This window comes from Aythya fuligula, chromosome 25 (genome assembly GCF_009819795.1).
Source record: "Aythya fuligula isolate bAytFul2 chromosome 25, bAytFul2.pri, whole genome shotgun sequence".
In the NCBI taxonomy this organism is placed as follows: domain Eukaryota; kingdom Metazoa; phylum Chordata; class Aves; order Anseriformes; family Anatidae; genus Aythya; species Aythya fuligula.
This window is the reverse complement of record NC_045583.1, coordinates 3,160,735-3,185,066: the sequence shown is the minus strand read 5'-3', so window position 1 is coordinate 3,185,066 and position 24,332 is coordinate 3,160,735. Positions and strand designations below refer to the sequence as shown.

At 60.6% G+C, this 24,332-nt stretch overlaps 1 protein-coding gene across 3 annotated transcripts in view; it reads right to left on the bottom strand.

Moving 5' to 3' along the window:
* PPFIA4 (PTPRF interacting protein alpha 4) overlaps window positions 1–24,332 on the bottom strand; it is a 47,753-nt gene that overhangs the window by 15,869 nt on the left and 7,552 nt on the right. For all 3 annotated transcript variants that reach the window (XM_032203153.1, XM_032203154.1, XM_032203155.1), the window contains exons 2-12: window positions 12,464–13,273; window positions 5,366–5,467; window positions 5,123–5,287; window positions 4,425–4,499; window positions 4,053–4,148; window positions 3,438–3,659; window positions 2,859–3,005; window positions 2,613–2,747; window positions 1,940–2,023; window positions 1,640–1,771; window positions 217–279 (exon numbers count right to left, since the gene is read on the bottom strand). In XM_032203153.1, the coding sequence (XP_032059044.1) occupies window positions 217–279; window positions 1,640–1,771; window positions 1,940–2,023; window positions 2,613–2,747; window positions 2,859–3,005; window positions 3,438–3,659; window positions 4,053–4,148; window positions 4,425–4,499; window positions 5,123–5,287; window positions 5,366–5,467; window positions 12,464–12,700 (1,458 nt within the window). In that variant the 5' untranslated portion in view covers window positions 12,701–13,273. The remainder of the gene's footprint in view (window positions 1–216; window positions 280–1,639; window positions 1,772–1,939; window positions 2,024–2,612; window positions 2,748–2,858; window positions 3,006–3,437; window positions 3,660–4,052; window positions 4,149–4,424; window positions 4,500–5,122; window positions 5,288–5,365; window positions 5,468–12,463; window positions 13,274–24,332) is intronic.

Here is a 24,332-nt window from a genome sequence, read left to right as displayed (position 1 = left end):
GTTCAGGAACCGAACCGGGGGTCTCCAGTGAGGTGGGTGGCAGCTTCCATCCAGCCACTGCGTGGGTTAGTTTGTGGCCTCCTGCTGCTGGGTGTTTTGGGGTCCCAGCTCCTCCAAAACTTTTTAGGGTATTTTAGGTGGCGGGACTGCCACTAGTCAGGGGTTAGGAGTGAGGAGGTGCAGTCACTAGGGCAGGCTCCCTGTGGCAGCATTTACCTTGTCGTGCTGGTGTTCCTCTATCTGCTTTTGGGTATTTTCCAGCTCTTGTAACAATGTGTTCTTTGAAAAATTCAAAAGAAAAGGGAACACAAACAGGAAAGAAAGAGAGAGAGCATTGAGGAGACGGCTGCGTGGCCTCGCAGGGACGGCCAGCATGGAACTGCAGCGGGGACAGCGGGACCGACATGGGGCAGGACGGGGGGTGGTGGCTCCCAGCCTGTCCCTCACCTCCCTGCTGCCAACCAGCCTTCTCTGCAACCCCCTGCTCCTCAAAAGCAGGGCTGCAGCCCGTTTCCAGTCCTACACTGGGGCTGGGGCATGGCCACGGTGGGCAAGCAGCAGCCAGAGCTCTGGGAGCGCTTGCAGGGTGGGAAGGGGGCTGAGAGGAGATCGGCTCCTCGGGTAGCTGGCCCAAGGGCAAAAACGTCCCCATCTCTGGTCTAGAGAAGAGGTGTGGGGAAAGAAGAACTTGCAACTGCCTGGCATTTTGGTTTTTGATTTGGGAAGTCAAAGAGCAGGATTTTTGCCCAAGGATGACCTGGATGTGGTGTGTGCCAGCGTCGGCAGCAGGCTGGGGAAGGCAGCGCTCCTCCACGAGGCTCTGCTCCCTGCTCGCTGCTGGCTGGGATGGGAATTTGGAACCAGTCCCACCCGTGAGTTCCTGTTCTGTACCCAGAGCTGGCTGAACACGTGCTGGCACTGCCAGGTCTGCCTGGGGACAGGAGGTTCAGAGCAGCAGGGACACAGCCCTGGTCCTGGAGGCATCAACCAGGGGTGCACCTCCCTCTGCACCCCTATTTCTTATGGGGAGCACGGTCCCTGCAGGAACCCAGACAGACAAAGGTGAATGATCACAGCCTGGTCTCCTGTTGCCACTGTGAGGTTTAATCCTGCTCTGGGCCACCTGCTCTGCCAGCTGAGTGCATTCACAAGGCTCAAAGGAAAGCCTGGCTCCCCAGGAGGAGCAGGGAAGGAGCTGGCGGCTGCTCACGGGCTCTGTCCCGGCTCGGAGAGGGCAGGGCCTGGGGGACGGGAGGGTTTCACGGCAGCACACGGAGGGTTTGGGGACAAACGCTGCATTTTCTCCTGCAAAATGCAGTGGGGTTTCACTCTGGCTGCAGGTGAGGCTGTGCTGGGACAGACACAGGGAAGGAAGGGAATGGAGCAGGACAAATCCTGCCGCTGTCAGAGGCGGCTCGGTGGGGAGCGGGTCCTGCCGGGTGGGGGCTGGCAGGAGGCGAGGGCACGATGCTGAGCCCCCAACCAGCCCTGGCACCCGGCTGGCATCCCATACGGGGTCATTTCTCCATCCCTGCATGGGCACTTCCAAAATCCTGCACTGCAGCTGGCGGAGGGTCCGTGTCAGGGCCGCTGCAGGTCCCTCACCCCCCAACACCTCCCTCCTGAAGCCTGCCCCTACCTTCTCCTCCAAGGCTGCCATCCTCTCCTTGAGGTGCAGCTGCAGCCGCTCGTTGGACTCGCTCAGCAGCCGGTCCACGGTGTCCGAGAGCCGCTTGTTGTGCTCCTCATTCATCTTCTCCCGCTGGCGGGCCTGCAATGGCAAACAGCAGCCGGCCACGTCAGATCCAGTGGCTCTGCTCCTCTCGCCGTGAGGAGCTCTGTGCTGTTGTGTCCAGGCTCCCAGCTGTCACAGCAAGGGGGAGCTGAGGCCAGATCAGGACCCTCGAGGACTCCCCCATCCGGGCTGAGCAGCACTTACCCTGGCCAACTCCTGGTTCTTCTCTTCCAGCTGGCTCTCCAGCTGCCGGAGGTGCTCCTCGATGCTCCCGTGCCTCTCTTCTGCCTGGGAAAAGCAGAGCAGCCCTCTCGGATGGCGCTCCCCAAAACCACGTGGGCCCTCCCGCATCCTTCCCTCCATCCCTGCATCCACAGCCTTCCCGGGATGAGGCGCTCCCTCCTGCTGCCTGCATCCCTGGGCAAGCCTTGAAACGACTGCTAGAGAGGGGATCAGAGATGGAGGTGCTCCACAAGCAACTGGGCACCTGGAAAAGGCAGGGCTGGCCACATCCACACCCCCACCCAAGCCTGCACCCTCCCAGATCCAGCCTGGGTCCTTCCTCCTCCTCCTCCTCGTTCCAAAACTATCCCAACACCAGGTGACGGCCACCCCAAGCAGCAAGGCCACCTCTGCCTTGGAGAGAGCAGTTGAGGAAAGGAGCAAGTCCTGCATGTGAGGAGTTTTAAAAGCTGTGAACTGTCCCCGCTACCCCAGAGGAAGCAGAGGGCAGCAGAGCTCAGAGGCTGGGACCGAGAGCAGGGTGCCCTGGGGCTGCCAGGCTCCATCTCTGCAGGTGGGTGCCCAGCCCTCTGCCTCTGCCCCTGGTTCCTGCAGCCCCCCGGCCCCTCCGCCCCACGCAACCCCACACACTTGCCTTGCTGAGCGCTGCGATGCGCTGGGCCAGCTCCGCTTCCACCTCGGGCAGCGTCTCTGCTTTCCGCATCGTCTGCTGCAGCTTCTGCTCCGCCAGCTCCAGCAGCTCCTGCAGGTGCCGGGCTTTCTCCTCGCACTGCAGGACAGGGCAGGACGTGACTCCTGGCACCCACCTCCCCTCCCCAGCACCCGCTTCTCCCTCCCGGGTCCTCGGGGTGGTGGGAGCCTTTGGGTCCCGCTCCGGTACCTGGCGGTGCAGGGACTCCTTGTTGGCCAGTTCGCTTTCCAGCTTGTCGTTGAGGTCGTGGATGGAGGTAGCTTCTCGCTGGGCTGCTAGGTAGCGTTTCTCCAGCGTGGTGATCCTCTCTTCCATGTCCTCCTTCTGAGCCAGAGCCTGGGGAAGCGATGGGGCTGTCACACCCTGAGCCCGTGGCCAGCAATTTGGGAACAACTGGGCCATAAGGATTCTCTGAGCCTGGGGCATCCCTGAACCTAAGCATGCAGCAAAAGCCCCGCTTTGCACAAAAATATGGAGGGGACAAGAAAGGGACAGTCAGGTGATCCCAGAAAACATCCTGGCACAGACACAGCTCACTGCCTGGGGGTATCTCAGAGTCTGCTTATCACAGAATCACAGAACTGGCATTATAACCTCAGGGTAGTCCTGCTGATGGATGCGGGGACAACCCCCGAAGGCAGGGTTTTGGGGAGGAACACCGCCCTTCTCCCTCCTTTCCCATGCATACAAAAGGGGTTACAAACTCTTTCCCAGCACAGAGCACGTGGAAACAGCAAACAGCGGTGAGCAGAGGGGGCAGCGCCTAACCTCTCGGAGGTCCCGCTGGTATTTGCTGCTCATCTCCTCTGACTTGATCAGATCCTTCCTGGCGGTGCCCAGATCCTCCTCCAGCTCCGCGACGCTGGCAGCCAGGGCGGAGATGCGCTCCTTGGCTTGGACCACTTCGAAATTCTGCTTCTCCAGGAGCTCCTGCAGCTCCACCACCCGCCCTGCCTCGTCGTCGGGGTGAACAGAGCCGTTGGAGAGCCGCTGCAAGGCACCGGAGAGGGAGGTGGGTGCCCGGCTGCCCCACAACGCGCAGCTATGGGGTGGGTGAGTGGGGCAGGGGGCTCTGGGAGCCCCGGGAACAGTCCCCACTAGCAGGGATGTGGCATCTCGCAGGCACAGCGGAACGGGGTTAGCTAAGTGCTGAGTCCCTGGGTGTGCAGAACACCTTTGGGAAGCTGAGCCCCTAGAAGCATCCAGGTGGGAGCACAAATTCCCCCGTGCTGGAAAACGGCTCGTATCCAAAGGGCATTTCCCAGGGGTATAGGGCCAGGGGAGGGCAAAAAGCATTCAGTCCCCCAGAGCCTGCAACAAGGGGGTTAGAGAAACCACGGCCTTGGTGAGCGTGGTCAGAGCAGGCGTTTTTGGGGCTCTCACCTTCCAGGGAAGCTTCTGCGCCGGCTCCTTGGGCTCCCTCTCATCCCGCTCGCCTGCTGGGGCCTCCCGCGTGGCGCCTTGCTGCAGAGCTGCCACCTGCACACCAACAGGGATTAATTAATAACAGAGAGGTAATGAAACCAGCTGGCCTGGCTACGAGTGAGGCCAGCCCCAGCACACCCAGCTTTGCAGCTGGCTCCCCACTGGCTTCTTCCAGCCTCTGCTTAGGGCTGAGGGGGTACCGGAGAGAGAGGGTGAAGGAAGAGTTCGCCAAATTCAACCTGAATTCACAAATCTGGTGTAACTCCAAGCAGTCCTAGCACAGCAGTCGCCCCAGCAGGGGCCCAGGGTAGGCTGCCAAGCACCTCTTACCTGCCGATGGGCATCCACCAGCTGCTCCTCCAAGGTCGCCACTCGCTCTAAGGATGCTCGCAAGCGCTCCCTGACCTGCAGGTAGGTAAGATAATGGGAAAGTTGGGTATTTATTTATTATGGTTAGTGTTCTGGAGCCAGGAGAACCCCTAACCCCTTTTTATCTGTCTGCAGGCCATGCCTATATGGATTCATGTCCAGGGCACAGACTCAGGGAGGCTTCAGCCCATCACTTGGGAGAGCAAAAGCGTGTTGGGGAGGCACAGCCAGGGCTGCTCTGAGTCCTGGAGGATGCCAGGAGTAGCTTGGAGTAGCTTAAACAGGCCAGGGTAGCTTGGAGATGCTTTTTAGCACAGCAAGGAGATGCTCGAGGCAAACGACTCAGGAGAAACTCTACGTGCTGTAATGCGAGGACTGAACCAGGGTGCCAAACAGCTGCACTCACCACCATCAGGGGAGCAAACGGGAGAAGCAAGGTCCCCATCCCCAATGGCCTCAAGCCCACAGAATCTGCTCCAGCCCCAGCGGTTCCCAGTATCTTTTTGCTGAGTTCCCCAAACCCTCCTGCTGAGGCATCCCACATCAACACATCATGTAATAAAACGAAGAGGGAGGAGGCCAGGCTGTCCCGGCGAGGAGCACTGGGAGAAGGTCTGCTCTGAGCATGGGATGGGAGAGGCCCCAGCCGCCCCTCTCACCTTTTCATCTAGCGCCTTGTGATGCTCAAAGAGTGACTTGAGTGCCTTGAGCACCTCGACCTCACTGGAAACCCCAGACGGCGACTGGGCCTGACGCTTGACCACGGTCATCCTCAGGGACCGCTCATGCCTCGACACCAGGCACTCCAGGTGCTCCAGCAAGAGCTGCAAGAGGGCAAACGTGAGCTTCTTGTCAACCCAGGGGAATTTTCTGGGGAGGCTGGGGAGGTTTTTGCCGCTTACCCGGGTGTTGTTGCGCTCAGCTTTCAGCTCTGAGATCTCCTCCTCCCTCTCCAGGAGCTGCTCTCGGCACGCGCTGAGCTCCCGCGTCAGCGTGGCGAACTCCTGCGGAGAGCAGGGCACGGCCGTTAGCTGGAGCATGGGATGGAGATGGGGCCAGCACCCGGAGCCCACTCCTGGCACGGAGCATTTCCTACCCCAACCCCTCCAGGGGGTGACAGGGACAGAGAGCAGCCAGCGGAGCGCACAGGCGAGCTGGGAGGCGATTTATTCCTTTAAACAAGCGAGGACCACAGCAGCATCCCACTCTTTATCCACTTGGTTTGATGTCCGGTGACACAGGAAACTGCTCTCTGGCTCCAGAAGTGCTCGATGGCATTTAAAGCATTCCAGCCAAGGCCACCAGCACGTTCCCATCCCCTCCCGTCCCCTCGAAGAGCACCCAGCTGAGAAATGTCCCACCAGGCTGAAAAATCAGCCAGCCACCCCCAAGCCCCACGTCCCAGCCAAGACAGATGGGGCACGGGGGGAGAAGAATCCCAGTTGCTACCAGTCTGGCAGCAGCCTCCCAGGAGGTGACGTCCAGCAAGAGCTGTGCAACGAGGGATGGCACAGCAGAGGGACATGAGGGACCCCTCCAAAACACAGAGACTTCAATTGTGGCTGTGGTGGAGCAGAAAGAAAACCTGCCGTGAAGTTCCTAGGGTGCAAGAGGGTTTGTTTTTTCTTAAAAAAAAAAAAAAAAAGGAAACACGAGCACCCGGGTTAGCCCAGGAGCACTCTCCCACCGCTCCCAGTTGCTGTTCCAGTCACTGGTGTGTGCCAGGGCTAGGTGACATGGTGCAGCTGGGACTTTGTAGGGTGAAAAATGCAAATGAGGAAACGCTTCATGAATTTACACCCGCTTCACAGGGCTGTTGAGAAGAACTTAAAAAGGAAAAGGGCTGCAGAAGAAACTGAGAAAGATTTGCTTGAGCATTAACAAAACAAATTTTGACTGGGAGCTGAGAGCGGTTTCACAGCGTGAAATCCTTCCACTCTAATTTCCCAGTTAAACAAATAAAAAAGCCTTAAAAGTGAGGCAAGGCGTTCGGATTTGAATTAAATGCTCCGCTCAGCTCAAAGGGAGACCTCTTGCACCAGCTGACGTCCCACCACGACACTCGGAGTGTTTCAATCTCTTTCTCCCAGCTACATTTTCCTCCTCCCTTCCCACACCGTGCCCTGGGCTGCTCGCAATGGCTTTTACCCAGGGCGATGGGGACGGTGGTGTCACCGGGGATGCTGAGACCCCACAAAGGGACAGGACCTATGTGTGGCAGTGGGGATGGAGAGAAAGATCAAGCTGCAGTCAGGTTTGAGTGGCCACTCTCCTGCCCTTCGCTCCTCCTTGGGGCTACTCCTGCCCAGCGCCCTCGTCCTGGCACCGCCGCAGCACCCCAGCCCCGTTCCTGCCCCATCGCTTCCCCAGGGGCTGCTCCAGCGCTGGCCTCATCCCCACCCCACAGAAGGCACATACCACACCGACACCTCCCTCGCCAGCTCCTGCCATGCCCAGGCATTGTCTGGTGCTTGCTCTTGGCCCACCCCAAGCCCCCCAGGTCGCAGAGACCCCCAGGAGATAGCAGTGCCCGGCCGAGGCTTCCCTGGATCCGTGCTCTCCCGGCCCCTGGGGATTAGGGCTCGGCTCAGCGCAGCACACACACACGTGTGTGTGTGTGGCCGGGTTATGCAAGCGCTTGCATGCAAGAGAGAGCAGCTTGTGAGCATCCCCGTGGATTATGTAGGGCTGGGAAAGCCGGCGAGTGGGAAGGGGAGGAGCGAGAGGCACCCAGACGAGGTACCCGTGCACCAGCGGCTGCTTTGGGTTTGGGGACAGGCAACCGGGCTCGTGGTGAGCAGCAAAAGCCTTCTTGTGGCTGGGAAGGTCCCAGGGATGTTTTCCTGCAGCCTGAGCTTTGGTAGGCGATGCTGCAGACTCTCCCCTAGCACTGGGGTAGGGACCCAGCGCATCCAAAGCCTCCAAATCCGGAGAGGCTGCAATCCAGAGGGGGAAGCAGGGCTGCGGAGCCTGATGCTCTCCCCACTGCAGCCCTTTGGAAACCCGCAGGCACGTGGGGTAGGAAGCCCAGCAGCATTAGAGACCCTCAGCAAATTGCAAACTTAGGGTAGGAGGCAGCGAGCGGTGCTTCCTGCGGTGTGGAGCAGACGGGACAAGGCAGCAGGGGTGGCCGGGGAAGACGGGTGCCACGACGGGGACAGAGCCAGCAGCGCCCAGCCCTCCTCACCCCGCTCTGCCTCCCGGGGTGGCGAAGCTGTGCAGATTGCGGCTGCAATCAGGCTTTCATCCCGAAAGGCAAGGAGATTAAAAGAGAGAGAAAATCTGCAGGAGGGAGCAGCACAGCCCCTGCCCCAGCCGTCCTGATGCCACCCACAGGGCTGGGGCTTGAAGCGAGGTGGTGGCTCCGTCCCGGGCTGATCGGGGCTCAGCACAGAGCTCCCATCCCAGCCCCCTCCGAGTCGTCCCCTTGTCAGGGACCCCGCACACCAGCAAGGCTCCCAGGGCATCCCGAGAGACCGCAGTGACTGTCCTTCCTTGGGGAAAGGCTGCAAAAAAAATGAGCTTTTACCACCAGAAATAGCAGCACCCCTGCAGCGAGATGGGACAGCAGGACACAACGGGGGATAGCTGAGCTAGGGGGCACCTACAGGCCTGATCTGGATGCCTTGGGAATAAAAAACAGGGACAATTCACTCCATCATCCACATGGATGGATGGCTTTGTCAGCCCTGGCTGACACTGTGGGTGCTTCTGGGCCATCGGCGGGCACCAGGCGAGGTTGGGGATGGTGAGAAGAAAATTCCCCAAGCCCCAGCTGCAGACAGAGGCACTCCCCAGAGCACAGCTTCTACCCTGAACCTGCAGGGGTGAAGCAGGAGGACGTGGTGATGTTCCTGTCCCCTGGCCATGGGCAGGCAGAGCTGCACACTGCATGCCCCTGGCTCCAGCAAGCGCTCAGGCTAAGCAGGGACACCTATAAACGGATTAGAAAGCGAAGCAGAGGTGCCTGATCTTCAATCAAATGGAGGATAATTAGAGACGGCGCTGAGAGCCCCCAGGAGCCCTGCGGGAAGCCCAGCAGCCTGGGAAGTGGCTAATTGGGATTAAAACCAAACCACCCAAAAAGGGTGAGGGTGAGCGGCTGGGCTCGGCACCAAGCCCCGCACGGGAGGGATGTGGGGGGGACGGATGCTGATGCTGGTTTCACAGGAGGAGACGGGAGACAGGGAGCACGGCGAGGTGCATTGAGACGGGAAGCTGGGGCATGGGGCTCTTGGTGCCAAGTTTGGGGTCTCCAGGCTGGAGAAACGCTGCAGGGAGACCTCGGGGAGAGGTTGGGGAAGCTCAGTGCTATAGCAGGGGGAGATGGCTCAAAGCATGGAAAACTGAAATGTGAAAGCCCTGAGCCACCTTCGTCCTTTCCCCACCCCGTCGAGATCTCACCAAAGTGAGCAAAAACCATTTTGTGGCAGGAGCACGGCCACCGCTCCAGCGCACCCGAGCCTCAGGAAGGAGCTGGCTCCAGCTGTGTGATTAATGGCATTTCGAAGCCCCTAATTGGAGTGATTGCTCCTGACAGGCGAGGCTTGCCACGGGAAGGCTGCCCGCCTGCACCTGGAAATCTGCTGCTGGCTCAGCGTGCGAGGGACGGAGCCCGTCCGTCTGTCCGTCTGTCCATCTGTCCGTGCCGGGAGGAGACAGACCCCTCCAGGAGAGGCACGGATCCCCAGGAAAGCCCTAAGTCACCCCCGAGGGGCTGAATGCAACCCCAGAAGCAGGCAGCACAGCGTTAGGGAGGTTAAATCCTGCCTGGCACCCCGGGGTTTCAGCCGTCACCCCCTGACGGTGCCGGGCACCGCGGTGCCATTTCCCGGCTCTCTCAGCCCAGCACCGTGGCTCCGCGGGGATCACCCATGAGTGTCGGTGTCCTCCCCTCTCAACGTGCAGTCAGGATGTGTTTCCACCCAGGATTACTCGGAGAGCAGCGCCGTGCAGCTGAGCAAGGAGTAACCCAAACCCCAGGGCCCTGAGCTCGTAGGAGGGCGGCAGGCTCCAAGGGTTCAAAGCTCAGCTCCCTCCGTCCTTCCCCAAAACCTGAAGGTACGTTAAAGCCCTCACCCCGTGGGTGTTTTCCCCCTGCTTGGAGCCTCTGGGGTTTGTGTTTTCGTGCTTCTTCTTTGCAGAAGGAATTCTAGATTCGCCTGTAAGTGAAAGGGGAGGAATTGGGGTGATGGATGATGCCAGGGTCCTGCCCACCTCCAGAGAGCTCAGGGGTCCTGGAGGCTCTGCCCTGGCTCTCAGCTCCCTGGGCAGCCCCAAAAAGCAGTGAGGGCCTGGAAGGAAGGATCGCAGCAGGTTTCCCAGCATATCAGCAGCCCTCTGCGCAGCAGCCTCTGTGAAATCGGGGAGCCCGTTCTCCCCCTGACATAAACAGGGACAGGGATTTTTGCCAGACCCCCAAGCCCTGGGCAGGATGGGGAGAATGGCAGCCTCACGCAGGACCCCGCAGCAGGAGCACATCTGGACGCATCTGGAGCCCTGCACACAGCATCCCTGGCTCGCACTACACCCAGTGGCCAAGCAGGAGGGAGCTGGCAGCCGTGCCACAGCCCTGGGGTGCTGCTGAGGGCACCCACACCCTGCTCGGGGCTTGGTCCTCGGTGCCAGGGCTCAGCCGCGCACCCCCCGCGTAGCCGGGAGGGGAGAGGGATTGGAGCCGGGAGCTTTCAGCCCGATTAAGTCGCGTTCGGCGCTCCCACATGAATAAATAAATCATGTAAAGAAGCATTAAGGCAGCTTAGTCTCCCTGGGAAATCGCCCTGGAGTTCTGCCTTTTTTTGGGGGCTGAGGGATGCCCCCACAGATCAGAAGGGGGCGGCTCGGCCGTGCGGCACCGGGGAGGGGGACGGGAGCCGCAGGCAGGAGCATCCCTGGGGCATCCCTGCCTGCCCCATCCATGGGTCTGCCCCACTGGGGGTCCCAGCAGCAGCCAACTGCCCCAGGGCCCTGAAGGGATGCGCAGTGCCACCTCCCCTGGTCCCCGGCCAGCCCAAGCCGTGCAATTCCTCCGTGCAGCCAGGGCCTGCCTCCTTGGAGGTGCTGCGAAAGGGCTGTCGGCCTCGGGGGGCACTGAGCTGCACCAAAAAAAAAAGGGTTTCTTCAAGCAGGCTGCTTCCCAATAGTCTCTCAGACCCTTCCCAACGGGGCCTGACAAACTCCTGAAAGCTCCTCGGTGAAGCAGACCTCAGGAAGGCCCACAAAAGAGGAGGAATGGGATGGGAGAGGCACACTGGAAGCCCCCCCTTACCCCCCAAGGGAAGCGCCCCGCCGCGTCCCCCTTACCTGGTACATGCACATGCTGGGGTTAGTCCCATTGGGCAGGCGAGCAGCGCCGCTGGGTTTGCTCCCCGTGTTCATGCCGAGCCCTCATCTCCCGTGAGGCTGGCCGTGCCCGGAGCCCCCCTGCCCGTGCGGGGTAAAGCTGGGCAGCGGGGGGCAGCGGGCGCCCGGGGCCGTTCCCCATGAGCCGCCCGCGCTCATCGCATCCCTCGCCGCGGGGCAGGGAGCTGGAGAGGGGCACCCAGGGGGCTGGCGGGCGCTGACCCAGTTTGCTCCGTCCGCACGCTGCCGTGCGTGGCGCCGAGGACCCTTTATTGGAGCAGGAGCTGGGAATAAATCCGCACGGTCCCTTAATCCGGGGCGGGCGGCGCGCTCAGGGTGACCCGGCTTGCTCTCCGCAGCGAGCGCTGGAGGGGGCAGAGGGGACACGAGCCACCAGCACGAGGTGCCCGGCACTTGGGGAGGTCTTAGGGAAGCTCTGGGGACGTGGAGTGACCCATCCGAGGGGTTGCCCTGGAAAGAGCTGTTGGGGTTTTTGCTTTGGGCAGCCTGTGGAGAGCACGGAGAGCCCAGCTCCGAGCACAGGACGGGGGCTGCCTCCCTGCTGAGCTGCCTTCCCCTGTCTGGAGCGGAGGAGGGATGCTGAGAGCCCGCCGGCCACCATCCCGAGCTCTGCCCTGGATTGTGCCACCCTTTTCAGCCCATCCATCGCCTCCTGGCTCCCTGGGGTGCCCCAAAGCCCAGCACCCCAGTGTTTGAAGCCTCCTGCTCAAAGGTGGGCAGCCGAGGCACCCCGTGCAGCCCTGCGATGCTGTTCCCCCCTCTCCTCTCCTGACCTGAGCATCTTTCCTCGTGGAGGCTGAGCTCGAGTCCAGGTCCCTGCAGTGCCTGCAGCGGGTCCTGCTGGTGGAGGAGCCGGGATTGCGGCAACACCCAGCTCTGGGCAGAGCCAGGAACCCAACGGAGCCACAGCCAGCCCCAATTCCCCCGTGCCCTTGGCTGGCTCGCTCAGCACAGACCTCTGGCAGCCTCCCCGCGTGCTGCCCGTCTGCTCCAGCTCAGGGAACAGATGGGCCCGCCGCGATGCCTCCATCCCTGCTCAGCACCCAGCTCTGCCACCAGCGTTCCCACTCGGTGCAGAGAAAGTCCTGACACCTGAGCCCGCACCCCAGGGCGACGGGGCTGTGGAAAGGAGCCCTGCCGGTGAGGGAAGGGGCCTCCAGTGGTGGGGAAGAGCTGTGGTTAGCGGCCCCGTTTGGGGGCTCTGTAAATGTCAGCGGGGATTCATGAAAGCGAGGGCTGCCCTGAGTCCCACGGGGATGGCTGGAGGCGGCCCCTTCCCCGCGCACTGCTTGGTGCCAATGGGCGAGCGGGGGCTCTGCATCTGCCTCCAGCACCTCAGGGTGTCCTCACGGGGGGTTTTGCCCCTTCTCTGTGCCCATTCCCCTGGGCAAGAGCAGAGATTACAGCTCCACGTTCCCTGTAAGGAGTCACGGACCAACGAGGGTACAGGGGAGAAGGTGAGGTGAGAGATCCCACGGGTTGTACTCTTGGCACGAGATGTACGACACCCAGCACCATCACCACCACCCACCAAGTCGGTCTTCCCAAAATCCGGAGCTAAACCCAAGATCTGAGCACCCGATTGCCCTCACACACCTCAGCACGGGCTCCTGCTCACCCCGGGGCCGTGTCCTTACCTGCGGGAGGGCAGAGTTGAGCTGCCTCTGGAGCTGGTCCCGCTCCCGGAGGGCCTCCTGCAAGCGGCTCTGGGTGACGGAGAGCGTCTCGCGGGTCTCCCGCAGGGTGTCCAGCAGCTTGTCCCTCTCGTCCAGCATGTTCACCATCAGCTGCTCGAAGTCGGCATCCGCCTCGGAGCCCTGGGGGGGGCCCAGGGGGTCCCCCTCGCTGATGGTGGGCATCACCTCGCACATCATGGCGAGACGGGGTGGGCAGGAGAGGGTGCTGGAGGCGCCCGGCGGGGCGGGTGCTGGGTGCTGTCGAGCTGCAGGGCCCCGCTCACATCTCTACGGGCTCCCCGTGCACCCGAGAAGCCAGCAATGGAGAGGGCAACGGGGTGGTGAAGGTAGAGGGATGCCCCATCCCTTCTTGGGTGCCCACCGAGGGCTGTCGCAGGGACAAGGCGATGTCCTTGGCACCCACAAGGTCCTCACGGTCTTAAATCCCCCTTGCTCAGCTGCTTGGCACCGCTGGTGCCGTCGCGGCCCCCCGTGCTGCTGCTCTGATGCCTTTTTGGGGGGCTGGAGCATCCACAAGCCACGGGGATGCTCAGAGGGGGACGAGGTGACCCTTGGGGACACGTCGTAGCGGTGAGCTTGAGCTTGCAGCAGCGCAGGGAGGGCCTGGGGGATATTTGGGCTGCCCGGGCATGCTGAGGAGGAGTCGGATGAAGAGCGGTTGTTCTCCCGAAGGCGAAGCGGGATGGCCCCAGCTGGTGCAGGAGGGCGTCTCCGTTCGGTGCCGTGGCTCTTTAACCACAAAGCTGTGACCTGCAGGAGAGGGGACAGCGATCAGCTCCCTCCTGCTGCCCCCCAAACCCACGGGGCACCCGCCCAGCACCCCAGGCTTTACGAGTTTTGTAACTTTACGACAGATGAAACACTTGAGACTGGGTCTGGATGTCCTTATCTCACCCCCTTTCAAACCAAAAGGTGTGCCTGGACAAAAAGGAAGACCTGCACGCAGTTTGGGGCCAGAGCAGCCTGTTCTGGGCTTGGGAACTGGAAGAAAAGGCACGAACCGAGCCGCCCAGCCGCGCGCAAAGGAGCACAAAGAGATGCTCTCGTGCATGCCCAGCCGTGCAGACGCCCGCTGCCGAGGCCGGGGAGCCGTAGCTCCGTTCTTGGGATGACATTGGCTCATCAGCTGATGGGAAGTTCGACACAAAAACCCTCTAAAAATAGAGAAGCTCTGACAAAAGCAGCAGCCCCTCAGTGTGCATCCAGCACACTGCGGGTTACGCTCCAAGCCAGCTCCCCGCGTGCCAGGACAGGGGCTGGGGCGTCCCGCAGGTGGCTCTGCCACCTCCTCGGCCTTTACAGATGTAAGGCAGGTTCCTCGGGTGGGATAAGACTTCTTACAGGGATGTGATGCTGCCCTGAACCCTCAAATGGGTGACGGGGATGGCTGCGCACAGGACACCCCATCCCCGCAGCATCCCAGCAAAAAGGAGGCCGGGGGGGGAAAGGCAGGGACTGAGGCCCCCCTGCAGCTCCTGCTCGCCTTGGGTTGTGTTGGACACGAGCCCCATCCCCGTAACTCCCAGAATTAAGCAGGGGAAACGTTTTTCAGTCCTCCTTCCCCCAGTTGGTGTCCCAGCGGCCCCCAGCAGGGCCACGCCGCCAGGTCCTTCTGCAGACGCTCCCGGGATTTGGGCCAAGAAGAGCAGAAATCAGCCTTACTCCCCAGCCAAACCCCATTACCTTGGGTGCAAAACCCAAACTAAGCGGCTTTCACACCCCATCTCACTGCTGTGCCTCTGCTTGTGGGGGGGAAAGGTGTCTGAGGACAGACAGGAGCACCCCCTCGTTCCCACACCACCCCAAACCACTGGATTTCCTCCGTTCTCCAAAAGGGATGGGAAATCCTTCGCTGCCACGCACCCTCCCCTCTGGGAGCGCAGCCGGCGGATGCGTGCAGGACGCGGTCCCTTCGGGGTGAAGCTCAGCATTTCTTCGGCCCCTGCATGCCCAGCCGGGCACTTCCCAGCCCCTTGGGGCTTGTTGATGTGCACGATCACCCCAATGCACGATCACCCCCTGCCCGTGATTTCAGCAGCAGCAGCAGGGCCAAAAGCATCCCTTGGCTGTCGGGTGTCAGAGGGGTCCGAGCCTGCTCGGAAGCAGCAGCAAAAAGCTGCCAGCAAAGCTCAACCTTTCGGCTGTATCTGCTCAAAGTACAGAAATGCGGCTGCCTGGGTTTAGAGGGCCTTATCTGATGGGATAATCATTGGGTAGAGGAGCGAGGCTGCGAGGAGACAGCTGGTGAGCCGAGAAAACAGACACTGCGCAGCTCGAGCCTTTTGCTGGGTATTTTTAGTCCCGCGGGGCTGCCAGGCGCAGACTTGCTGGAAGCAGGTTTGTTGCCAGTGCAAACGTACTTTCTTTACTATCCCTCCCCCCCAAAAATGATGCTTTCCCCACTCTCTGGGATGGCAAAACAGCGCAGCCACGTCCCACCTACCACCGCTCGGAGAGGCTGGTTGGCGATGGCAGCGCCTGGGTGTGGAGCAGCTGATGGAGAGCAGGGCTTTTTTCTTGCCCCTGGGTGGATTATTTGCTCAGCACGACCCTGTAGCGAGCCATGCTGCTGGTGGGATGCTTGGCACCCACCCGGTACCCCCCAGGGAACCAAGGATCGCCCCGGCTTTCCCTCTTACACCAGGCTGAGAAGCGCTCCCAGCACCTAGCCAGGCACAAATCCGCCTGCGCACCGAGGCGGGCGAGCTTGTGGTTTTTCTCTGAACAGCCTCACTCTCATCTCAAAGGAAAGGAAAAAAAAAAAAAAAAAAAAAAACCTTCATGGCTCTGTCAGCAAGATCATCACCCCAGCAGGCAGCTGGCAAAGAGGGTTTAACGCGCACCTCGGAGGCAACAAGCTTGCGGAGATTGATCATCCCATAAAAACGTCAGTTTGATCTTTTCCTCTCCTAGAAAATCCTCCCAGCCGCCCAGCCCGGCCTCAGAAGAGCAGCGTGGTGCAGCCCACACCAGCACCCACAGCTCCCAGTGCCCTGGGGCTTCCCCGGCCGAGCAGGGGGCTCCGCAGCCCCGACCCCTTCCCAGCCAGGCCCGGGAGGAGGAAGGAAGGCGATGCCCTTTTGCTGCAGGTTTTTCCTCGCAGCAGTTCTTTTTTATAACCTTTTTTCCCTGTGATGCTGCGTTAAACGTGGTTACGGGGACGGGCTGTGAAAGGGAGGTATCCTGAGATTTTGGGCAAGCCCGTCCCCATCGCTGTTCCTGCTGCTGGAGCCGTGTCCTGGCTCGAGGGCTGCCCACCCTGCTTGAAGCCGGGCGCTGTTTTGGAGCAGCCAGGGCAGCTCGAGCCACCGATCCTCCCTGATGCTGAGTTCAGCCTGTGGCCAGGACAACCAGGAATAACCAGGGAAATTGGTGGATTCTGGCTGGAAACAAGGTGCCATTTTTTTAGCAGTGGTGGATTAGATTCCCATCCTGCAGGGTGAGACGGGAGAGTCACCGCTGCTGAGATTTGCATCACGGATGTGACTGAGCCCTGAGAAGAGATGTGGTGGTGCTTCCTCTCCTGCCTGGCTCCAGTCCCACATCTGGCAGGCACTGGGATGAGGGGTGAGTGAAGACTTTTTGCTGAAAAAAAAGCAAAAGTGCAGAAGCCACTCGAGGTCCCCATGCCTGCAGCAACGTGTCCTTCACTCCCCTGGGGACACAGCCCAACTCAGCCCTTGCTGGGGATGCAGCAGGACGGGATGCTTGGGCAGCACCTTCAGGGCTTGGACCCTGTCTCAGAGCTGGCAGGGAAGCATCGGGTGCCCCTAAAGCATCGAAGGATCCTGCAGACACTCAGAGGACTGCTGCTCCCAGCGTCTCACCTCAGTGCTTGCGCTTTTGCCCTGAAGGCTTGCTCCAAGCCCAAAAAGCGGTTCCCATCCTCAGCCTTTGCTTGCTCCAAGCTGCTCAGTCAGCGGAGAAACAGGGAGGCAAAATGTCCAGATCTGGCTCTTTCTTTGCAGGGAGAAGTAAAGTGTTAGTATTCAGCCGATATTTATAGTTCCCTGTGGGAGGGGAGGCATTACACACAACTTCCAGCGGGTATTTTCAGAAAGCCACCTGCTCCTCGCCATTGTGCAGAGCCACAATTGTTCCGCAACAAAAAGCTCATCAGAGGACGAGCCGAAATCTCCGCAGCGTCCTGCAGGGCAGGCACGGGGTGCAGGGCACAGGGGACAAGCCCCCCAAGAGGGGCTGGCACCGCACCGTGCCCAGCCACAGGCACCGATGCGCAGGACACGGCACCTCCAGGAGAGCGTCACCTCGGCCACATTGCGGTTCCCGTCTCGGCCTCTCTGTTTCTGGATGCAAAATGCTCTCTGTGTCCTCGCCTGACCCCAGAGAAAGGCAAAATCTCCCTCTGTTGGTAGGAGGAACGTGGCACGGGAAGGGACTGCTGGGGGAAAGACACCAAGACCCAAACCGGTGTGCGCTGGGGTAAGATGAGAGACGGGAACGAACTGGAGGGGCTCCAAGCCGGATGATCCCTCCAACAAGTGGGATCCCAACGCCTGGCCAAGAGCCTCAGCAAGCCCAGGCTCACTTCAAACTTCATCCTCGGCTCCGCACCAGCCAAAAACCCAAACAAGGGGAGAGAGAACAACAGGGCTGACGTTACTGCTACACCTGCGAGGACGCCAGCGTGGCCAGGAGCTCACATGGGAACCCAGCAAGCGGCGAGGCGAGGAGCATCATCACTGCAATAAGCAGCCTTTGGGAGGACAAAGCTGGCTTCTCTCCGACTTCTGCCTCACTCAGGGTTAGTGTAAAGAAGCAGCAGGGGGGAAATGCAGTCCTACGTCTCCTCCAGAACCAGTATGCGGAGGTGAAGCAGCCCCTGGAAGCAGTGGGATCCCAGCAATCGAGCTGGGGGCCGTCCTCCTCGCTGCCAAACCAGCACCCACGCGTGCTAATTTATGCAGCGCCAGGGGAAGAGCCACCAGCACGGAGGGAGCTGCTGAAATCTGTGCCACGGCTGCAGCCGAGCCCTGAGAAAAGACAGAGGAGCCCCCTCACCCAGCCAGAGGCCAGAACCCGTGTTAATGCTGGCAGCTGGGGCTCGTGTCCTGGCCCTGGGGACGTGGGAGGCTGCAGCCTGGAAGAAAACCCCCCTGCAAATGCCACGAGCATCCCGGAGCAGCGGCCACTCGCTGGCATCTCCTCCACACCCAGGCGCATCGTCCTCCTGCTGAGCACAGGCTGCAGATTTTCGGTTGAGGAAGAGCCCAGGGATGTGATTCGGACAGCAAAGTGGCAACCTGGGCTTTTAATGTGAAATCCGGGAAGGATCAGCACGCATTCAGAGCTAGCCATGGACAGACTGGGGAAGTGCCCAGTGCTGCTGGCTCCGGCTCGGACTGCGGCAGATTTGGGAACACATCCTTCAGCCTCACCAGGGGGGGTTCCGCAGCCAACACGGCCTGAATGGGAAAAGCAACAGCCCAGGAGCACGACCACGGCGAGGCCTCCAGAGCTCTCACTGTGCCCCCCATCCCACATGCAGGCAATCCAGGGGCGTCCCCAGATGCACCAAACCACCACTTTCCTGCGCCCTCCCAAAGCACGGGAGGTTTTAATTCTTCCTGTCCAAGAAGAACACCAATGCCTTGGCTCAACCCCAGCACCTCGGGTGGTTTTGGTAACCCAGGAGATTCGGGGGCTCCCCCTGGCATTCACCCCCTCTGCTTTCCCTTCCTTAGGCTGACCCCATTCCCCTGGCTTTTGCTTTAGCAAGTTATTCAATCCATTTGCTGGTGGCAGAGCCAACATTAAGCACTTTTTGCCCAGCTGCAGACACTCCTCGGTGGGGAGCGGGACCCCGGCGTGATGCTCAGCTCAGTGCAACTGCGCACCGAGCCTGGTGGGGCCAGATCCAGTGCCAGGACAGCTCCACGGAAAGGAAAAAAACCCATTCCATCTCCCCACGTGGTTTGGAGGGAGCAGATGAAGCGGAGAGAGGAGCGGAGAGGGCAGGATCAGGCCCTGGAAGCAGCAGGCAGAGATGCAGCTGGACTGCACCATGACCCCCCATCTGCCCCAGCCCAGGCCAGAAAACCCCCGGCCTCGCTCCTGCACACCCAAGGGTGCCCCGAGAGGCAGAGAGGGTGCAGGCAGCCGGGTGTCAGCTCCTGGTGCCGCATCCCTGTGGTTTATGGCAAGTGACACAGGCAGAAGCAGCCACGCGGGGACATGCGAGGACAGTGACATTTACAAGGCGGCCGGGGGCAAGGCGCAGACACTCGAGCGCCGTCTGCCTCCACGTAACCCACAGCAAGCGAGCCCACGTCTCCAACCCGGGCTCTTCATTAAATAAAATTAACCCACAGACGGAGCTCACAGGCTCACAGCCTCCAGCCCCAGGGGCCAGGAAAGTGCCGAGTGCCAGCCCCAGCCGGGCAGCGCCGCGTGAGGGTTTTGTCTGCAGCCTTTTCAAGCTCCATTTTCTCATTTCTCGCGAGGAGATTTCGGTGGTGGCTCTGCCCCTGCGTGTCCCCAGACGTCCCCAGGCACGGGCTCACCGTGCCAGCAAAGTGGGCTTCCCAAAGGCTTTGGGAACCGAGCTGAGGAAGGAAATCCAGGTCGGTGCCCTGTGGGAGAACAGCGGAGGCAGCTCAATCCTTATTAGCCACCAGGGAAACCACAAAGAGCACCTCAAAAATACCCAAGCGTGGAAAAGCTCCAGCTGGAGCTTGCTCCTCCTGGACTGAATCCAGGAGGAAGCGATAACAGATAAGTCCAGCTCCCTCCAGAGATCCCAAGCTCTGGAGAAGATGGGGAAGAATAAACCAGCCTGTGTGAATGTCACCAGCTGCTGGCAGAGCCAGCTTCCAGCCCCCTTCTTCCCATCTCTCTTCATAAACCCGCACCCCCAGCCCAGCTAATGACCCCCAAATACCCCGTTAGGGGTAGGAAGGTTTTCCTGGTGATCCCTGCGCCCACCTGCTTGGCACGGTCCCAAGGCTGCCTTGTCCTTGATCCTGTGCCCTGCACCCATCAGGGGTGCTCAGCGTGGGGCTGTGTGAGCAGAGAGAGCAGCCAGAGGAAAGGCTGCAGCCCAGCATGATTCTCCCAGTTTGGGGGTTTGGAAAAGCAGCACAAGCTTCAAATTGAGGGAACTAACACAAAAATTGCTCCAGAAAGCATGGGGAGTGCCGTGGTTTGCGCGTCGCGCTTTGCACCAGGGTAGCGGCGCTTCTCCGTGCCGGCAGAGCTCTCAACAGAGCTTTTATCGTCACAAAAAGCAGCAGTGGGCATTAGTTCAGCTCAATTTCCAACTCGCTCCCTCTTAAAATGTCAGCTCTGCAGAGCTGAGCGAGCACAGCCCCGCTCCCCGGGGCAGCCCGGGCGCAGACCCGCTGCCAAAGACCCCTGCACATCCCACTGCGAGGTCCCACGGCCATGCCCCGCTCACCCCAAAAGGCTGCAGGGGTGCTGGCCCCAAGCATGCCATTGTCACCCCTCCATCCGCCACCCCAAAGTGCAGCCAAGAAGCATCCAGCCCCGTTACGGAAAGCGCAATCCCCCCCCAGCACCCGGAGGGGCTCCTGCACACACGATGTCATGCCCAACCCCGAGCACTCGTGGCAGAGATGATCCCAGCGAGGAGGAGAGAGCAGGATTTGGCCAATCCTTGCAGGACACCACCAGGAGAGGAGGGAACTGAGTCTGCAGCTCAGTGGGACTTTTAAAGATGTTAAATGCGGGTTATTAAATGTGGTTGGAAAAGGCGCGTGTGCGGTGGTTTCCGTGCTGGTCCCACCATCTGAGCAGGCTCCTGGGGACACTTGGAAATGCAGGGGCCAGGAGACCTTAAAATCCCTAGAGGGGGGATGAGGGGAAGGGGCTGAACCCAACGTCACGTACCCTCTGTGTTCAAACCAAGCAGTATTAAAGCTCATGGGCTGAAAGGACACACGTGGGGCTGGTGCAGCAATAAGGTGGGTTTGGGGGACGCTGCCAACTCCCTAGAGTGATGCAGAGGGAGTCACAAGAACAAGGGGAAGAACGGTGTAAGGGGGATGAACGGGCAAAATAAGGGGCCAGGAGACAAACACGGAGTTCCCAGCTCTGCCAGGACAGAGTGACGACCATCAGGCACAGCAGCTAAGACAATTTTTACTAAGTTTAGCGACAATGTTTGCAGGCAGCTTTAAGTTTCTGACTTCTTTACGGCACAGTTTTGGATTCTGGGCATCCTCCGGTGCCCAGCTCCACCAGCACTGGCCTAGGGATGGTTCCCCCCAAAGCAGCCTGTCCCCAGGACCCACGGTGCCACCAGCGCAATGCCAGGGCTGTGCTGTCCCCTCCAGGCAACGCAGGGGGAAAAAATAACACATGCCAGTGGCTGGAGGGATGCTCAGCCGAGCAGAAGTAGCCACAGCACCATGCCCTGCCCTGACTTTCCCAGGCTTGGATGTTCCCTGCAGCCCACCCGAGGGGACCTCTCCCTGCCACAAGACACGGACACGTTGGCTGAGCAATGCTCAGGGTGCGCACAGCTGGCAGACAGAGCTCCCGACCTCGTCTGCATGATCAAATACCCCAATTCATCCCACCCAGCTTTGGAAGGGGACAGCTGCAAGCTCTTTCCTGCTGTGATGCAGTGATTCGAGGCCAGGCGCCGTGTGGCACCGTGGTAACACCCCCAGCAGGACCTGAGGTCCGTGCGGGCAGACACCAACACCTCCCCGACACAGAAACCCACCCAGCGCATGGGGCTCAGAGGGACGGAGCTCACCCCACACTCAGGACCTTGAAAACGTCCCGTGGGGTTTTTGAGGGCTGTCCTCCACAAGGGGCATGGCCCTGCTGCAGGACCTGGAGGATTTCAGGCTTGGCGAGCCGCAGGCGCAGCATTCAGGGCACCTCTGGGTCTGCACACCACGTCCCCGAGGCATCTCCATAGGTCCGAGGAGGAAATCCTTCCATGCACGGAGCAGACACGGAGCTGGGCCTTTTCCCAAGGGCTGAAAGGACTAAATCCTTATTAAGGAATGGGAGAATTTAGTTCCTGAGGTCCAAGAGTGCCCAAATCGGGTCTCCCCATCCCCTCTGCCCCCTGTGAAGCACGTGGCCACCCTCCTGCCACGTCTGGCCTGGGGAACACGAGGCAGGAGAGGGCTTCTGGGTCAATCCTGGTCTCGTGGAGGGGAACAGATGGGTTTTCTGGTGGGACCGACATTCTGAAAAGCAATTACACATGAAGACGTCCCCAACAGACTACGCTGTGCTCTGGCCCAGGGCCCGAGTCATCTTGGGTTTGGATTTTAATTAGGCCCGTTTTGGGTATCTGTTCTCTACTTCCCTCCAGATAATGATTTAATTATTACAGACATGTCTTCAAATTAGCAGCTTCCTCAGTGGATTATTCAGCTGGGATCTCCTCAATTACGGAGCCCATCTCAGTGCCATCAAAAAAAAAAAAAGAGGCTGGAGAGAGCACAAAGGAAAACCAAAACCCTTCCTGGAAAGAGAAGAGCAGGGGCCACTGCCGAGCCCTTCTCCTCCCTTCGTCCATCACAGTGGGTGAAGAAGCCTGGCTTCAAAACACACCCTGAGTGCTTGCATGATGCAGAACCGTGGCATCAGGGCTGCTCTCGTCCTGCCGCCACCAAGCCCTGTGACCCCACAAGTCAACGGAGAGTCCAAGGGGGAGAAGGAGAAAGAGATGCTCCAGCAGGTGGGACACAGAGCTGCTGCTGGGCATCCCCTCTGCTGGGACCACGTGTTTGGGGAGCCCCAAGGAGAAGGGAGCTCAGGGAGAGGGACCTTTTCAACAGCAGGACCCCCAGCATTTCCCTCGCTGGTCGTGCTGCAATCCCCACGCTGCAGCCAGGGGAGCAGATTTCGCTGCAGCTGCTGGAAGAGCGCTGCCGCCTCTCCCCGCTGCGATGGGAGCAGGGGCCGCGGTGGGAAATCTCTGCTGACTCCTCTGTCGCTGCAGCTCCCGCTCCGGCACACCACGAGCTTAAACCAGCTGCAGCTCCTGCCGCTGCAGGAGGAGCCCTCGAGAGCAGCCACGCAACGTCTGTGGCTGGAAACGCAGCCAGGGGCTCTCAGAAAGGAAAAAAAAATGCAAGCGCCCCACTTGCGAGGCTGGAGCAGCCCTCCTCCTCCTCCTCCTCCTCCTCCTCCTCCTCCTCCTCCAGCTCTCTGCCTGAACGCAAGGAAAGCAGGCGGGCAGCAAAAATAGCCCAGCTCAGCAGCCCGCTTCCCAGCTCACAGGGCTGGGGAGAGACCCCAGGCATCGCCTTGGGCTGTCCTCCCCGCCAGCGCTCACAAGCCACGGGGCGTTTTGGAGCTCTCCACCCCATCAAATCTGCTAGGAGAGATCATCACATCCGAGAGCGAGAGAAAAGGCTGTAACAACGCAAAGCCGTCAGCTTCATTTCCTTAAGAAAGTGGGCTAAAGAAGATGGGAGTGGAAGCGACACAAAAGAGAAAGAGAGAAGGATATTCATTAACCCGATCAAGCCTCCTGGAATATGATAACAGCGGCAATAGCGGACACCTCCCCTCTGGCTGAGGACAAAGAAAGGCTCCCTAGTTATGAAGAACAGGAAGAAAATTGGAGTGGAAGAGAGGAAATGATGTCTGAAATGTCAGATGTTATTAAAAAGCCTTTATCTACAGCGAAACGATGGGTGATGAGAGCAGGGATACGACGGGAAGCCGAGCAGCTGGAGAAGCAGCGAGACGGGGAGGAAGCAGCTGAGAAGGGCTCTGCGGCCCCCCAAAAGCTGCCCTAGTGACTCCGGCAGGGGGCTGGCTGCTGGAGGTGCACGAGGGGAGAAATGTGAGGACCACGGGGAGCCCAGGGGCCGTGCCAGTGAGGCGGGCAGCAGGCAGCAGCTCCGAGGAGCCCCGCGGCAGCCTCGACCCACGGCAGATCAGGGAGTCCCCACCGAGCTGCGGTGAAATGCCTCCGTGTTTTGAAGCGCCCTTTGCAGAGACCCCAGCCCTGCTCCTTGCCACCCCCTGGCCACGCTGCCTCTGCACCACATCGCGAGGTCCCTGCTGTCTTCACGGATGCCACCTCCCCTTCCCAGGGCACCTGCGGCACCCTGGGCGCAGCAAGAACCCGCCTGTGCCAGCATCACGAGCCGAAAAGCAAATCGAGCAGCCCCTCCGGCTTCCCCACAAGCAGCAGCCAGCGTGGGGACACCCACACCTGCAAATTCCTGGGGCTGTCCCCTCTCCCAAAGAACCCCTGGGGCTGTCCCCTCTCCCAAGGAGCCGAGCCGCAGCATCCACGGCCGAGCAGAGCCGCAGCCGGTGCCCAGGCCAAGTGGCCCCGCGTGGCCCCGGCTTTTTCAGGCCAGCGAGAGGAGAGCCTGTGCTGGGTGGGTGTCACACAGCATTGCGGGCTCTCAGCTCCCACACCGGAGCAAAGACAGCTCCAGCCCAGCCCAGGAGGCTCGAGCCGTTGTCGCTCCGCTCTGCTTCTTCCAGCGCCGACACAAAGCCCCTCTCCTGCTCGCGGCCGCTGAGATGAGCTCAGCCCTCCCCAGCCTCCCCGGCATCTCAGGCACAGCGCCGCGAGGAGGTTTGCAGGCAGGAGCAGCTCAGCCTCCCCGCCGCAGCCTCCCCGCTGCTTGGCACCGTTTCCCCAGGCGAGCTGCGTGTGCGGATAACGCCCCCCGAGCGGAGACCCCGAGGCGCACGCACCAAGCTCCCACCCGGCAAACTGCCGGAGGCAGGCGGGCATGCTCCGAGCCTCGCCTCGGCTCCGCTGTAATATATTCACAACATGGCCAGAGGTGCTCTGAATCCAACAATATTCGCTGCTGGGAAAGCAGCGAGG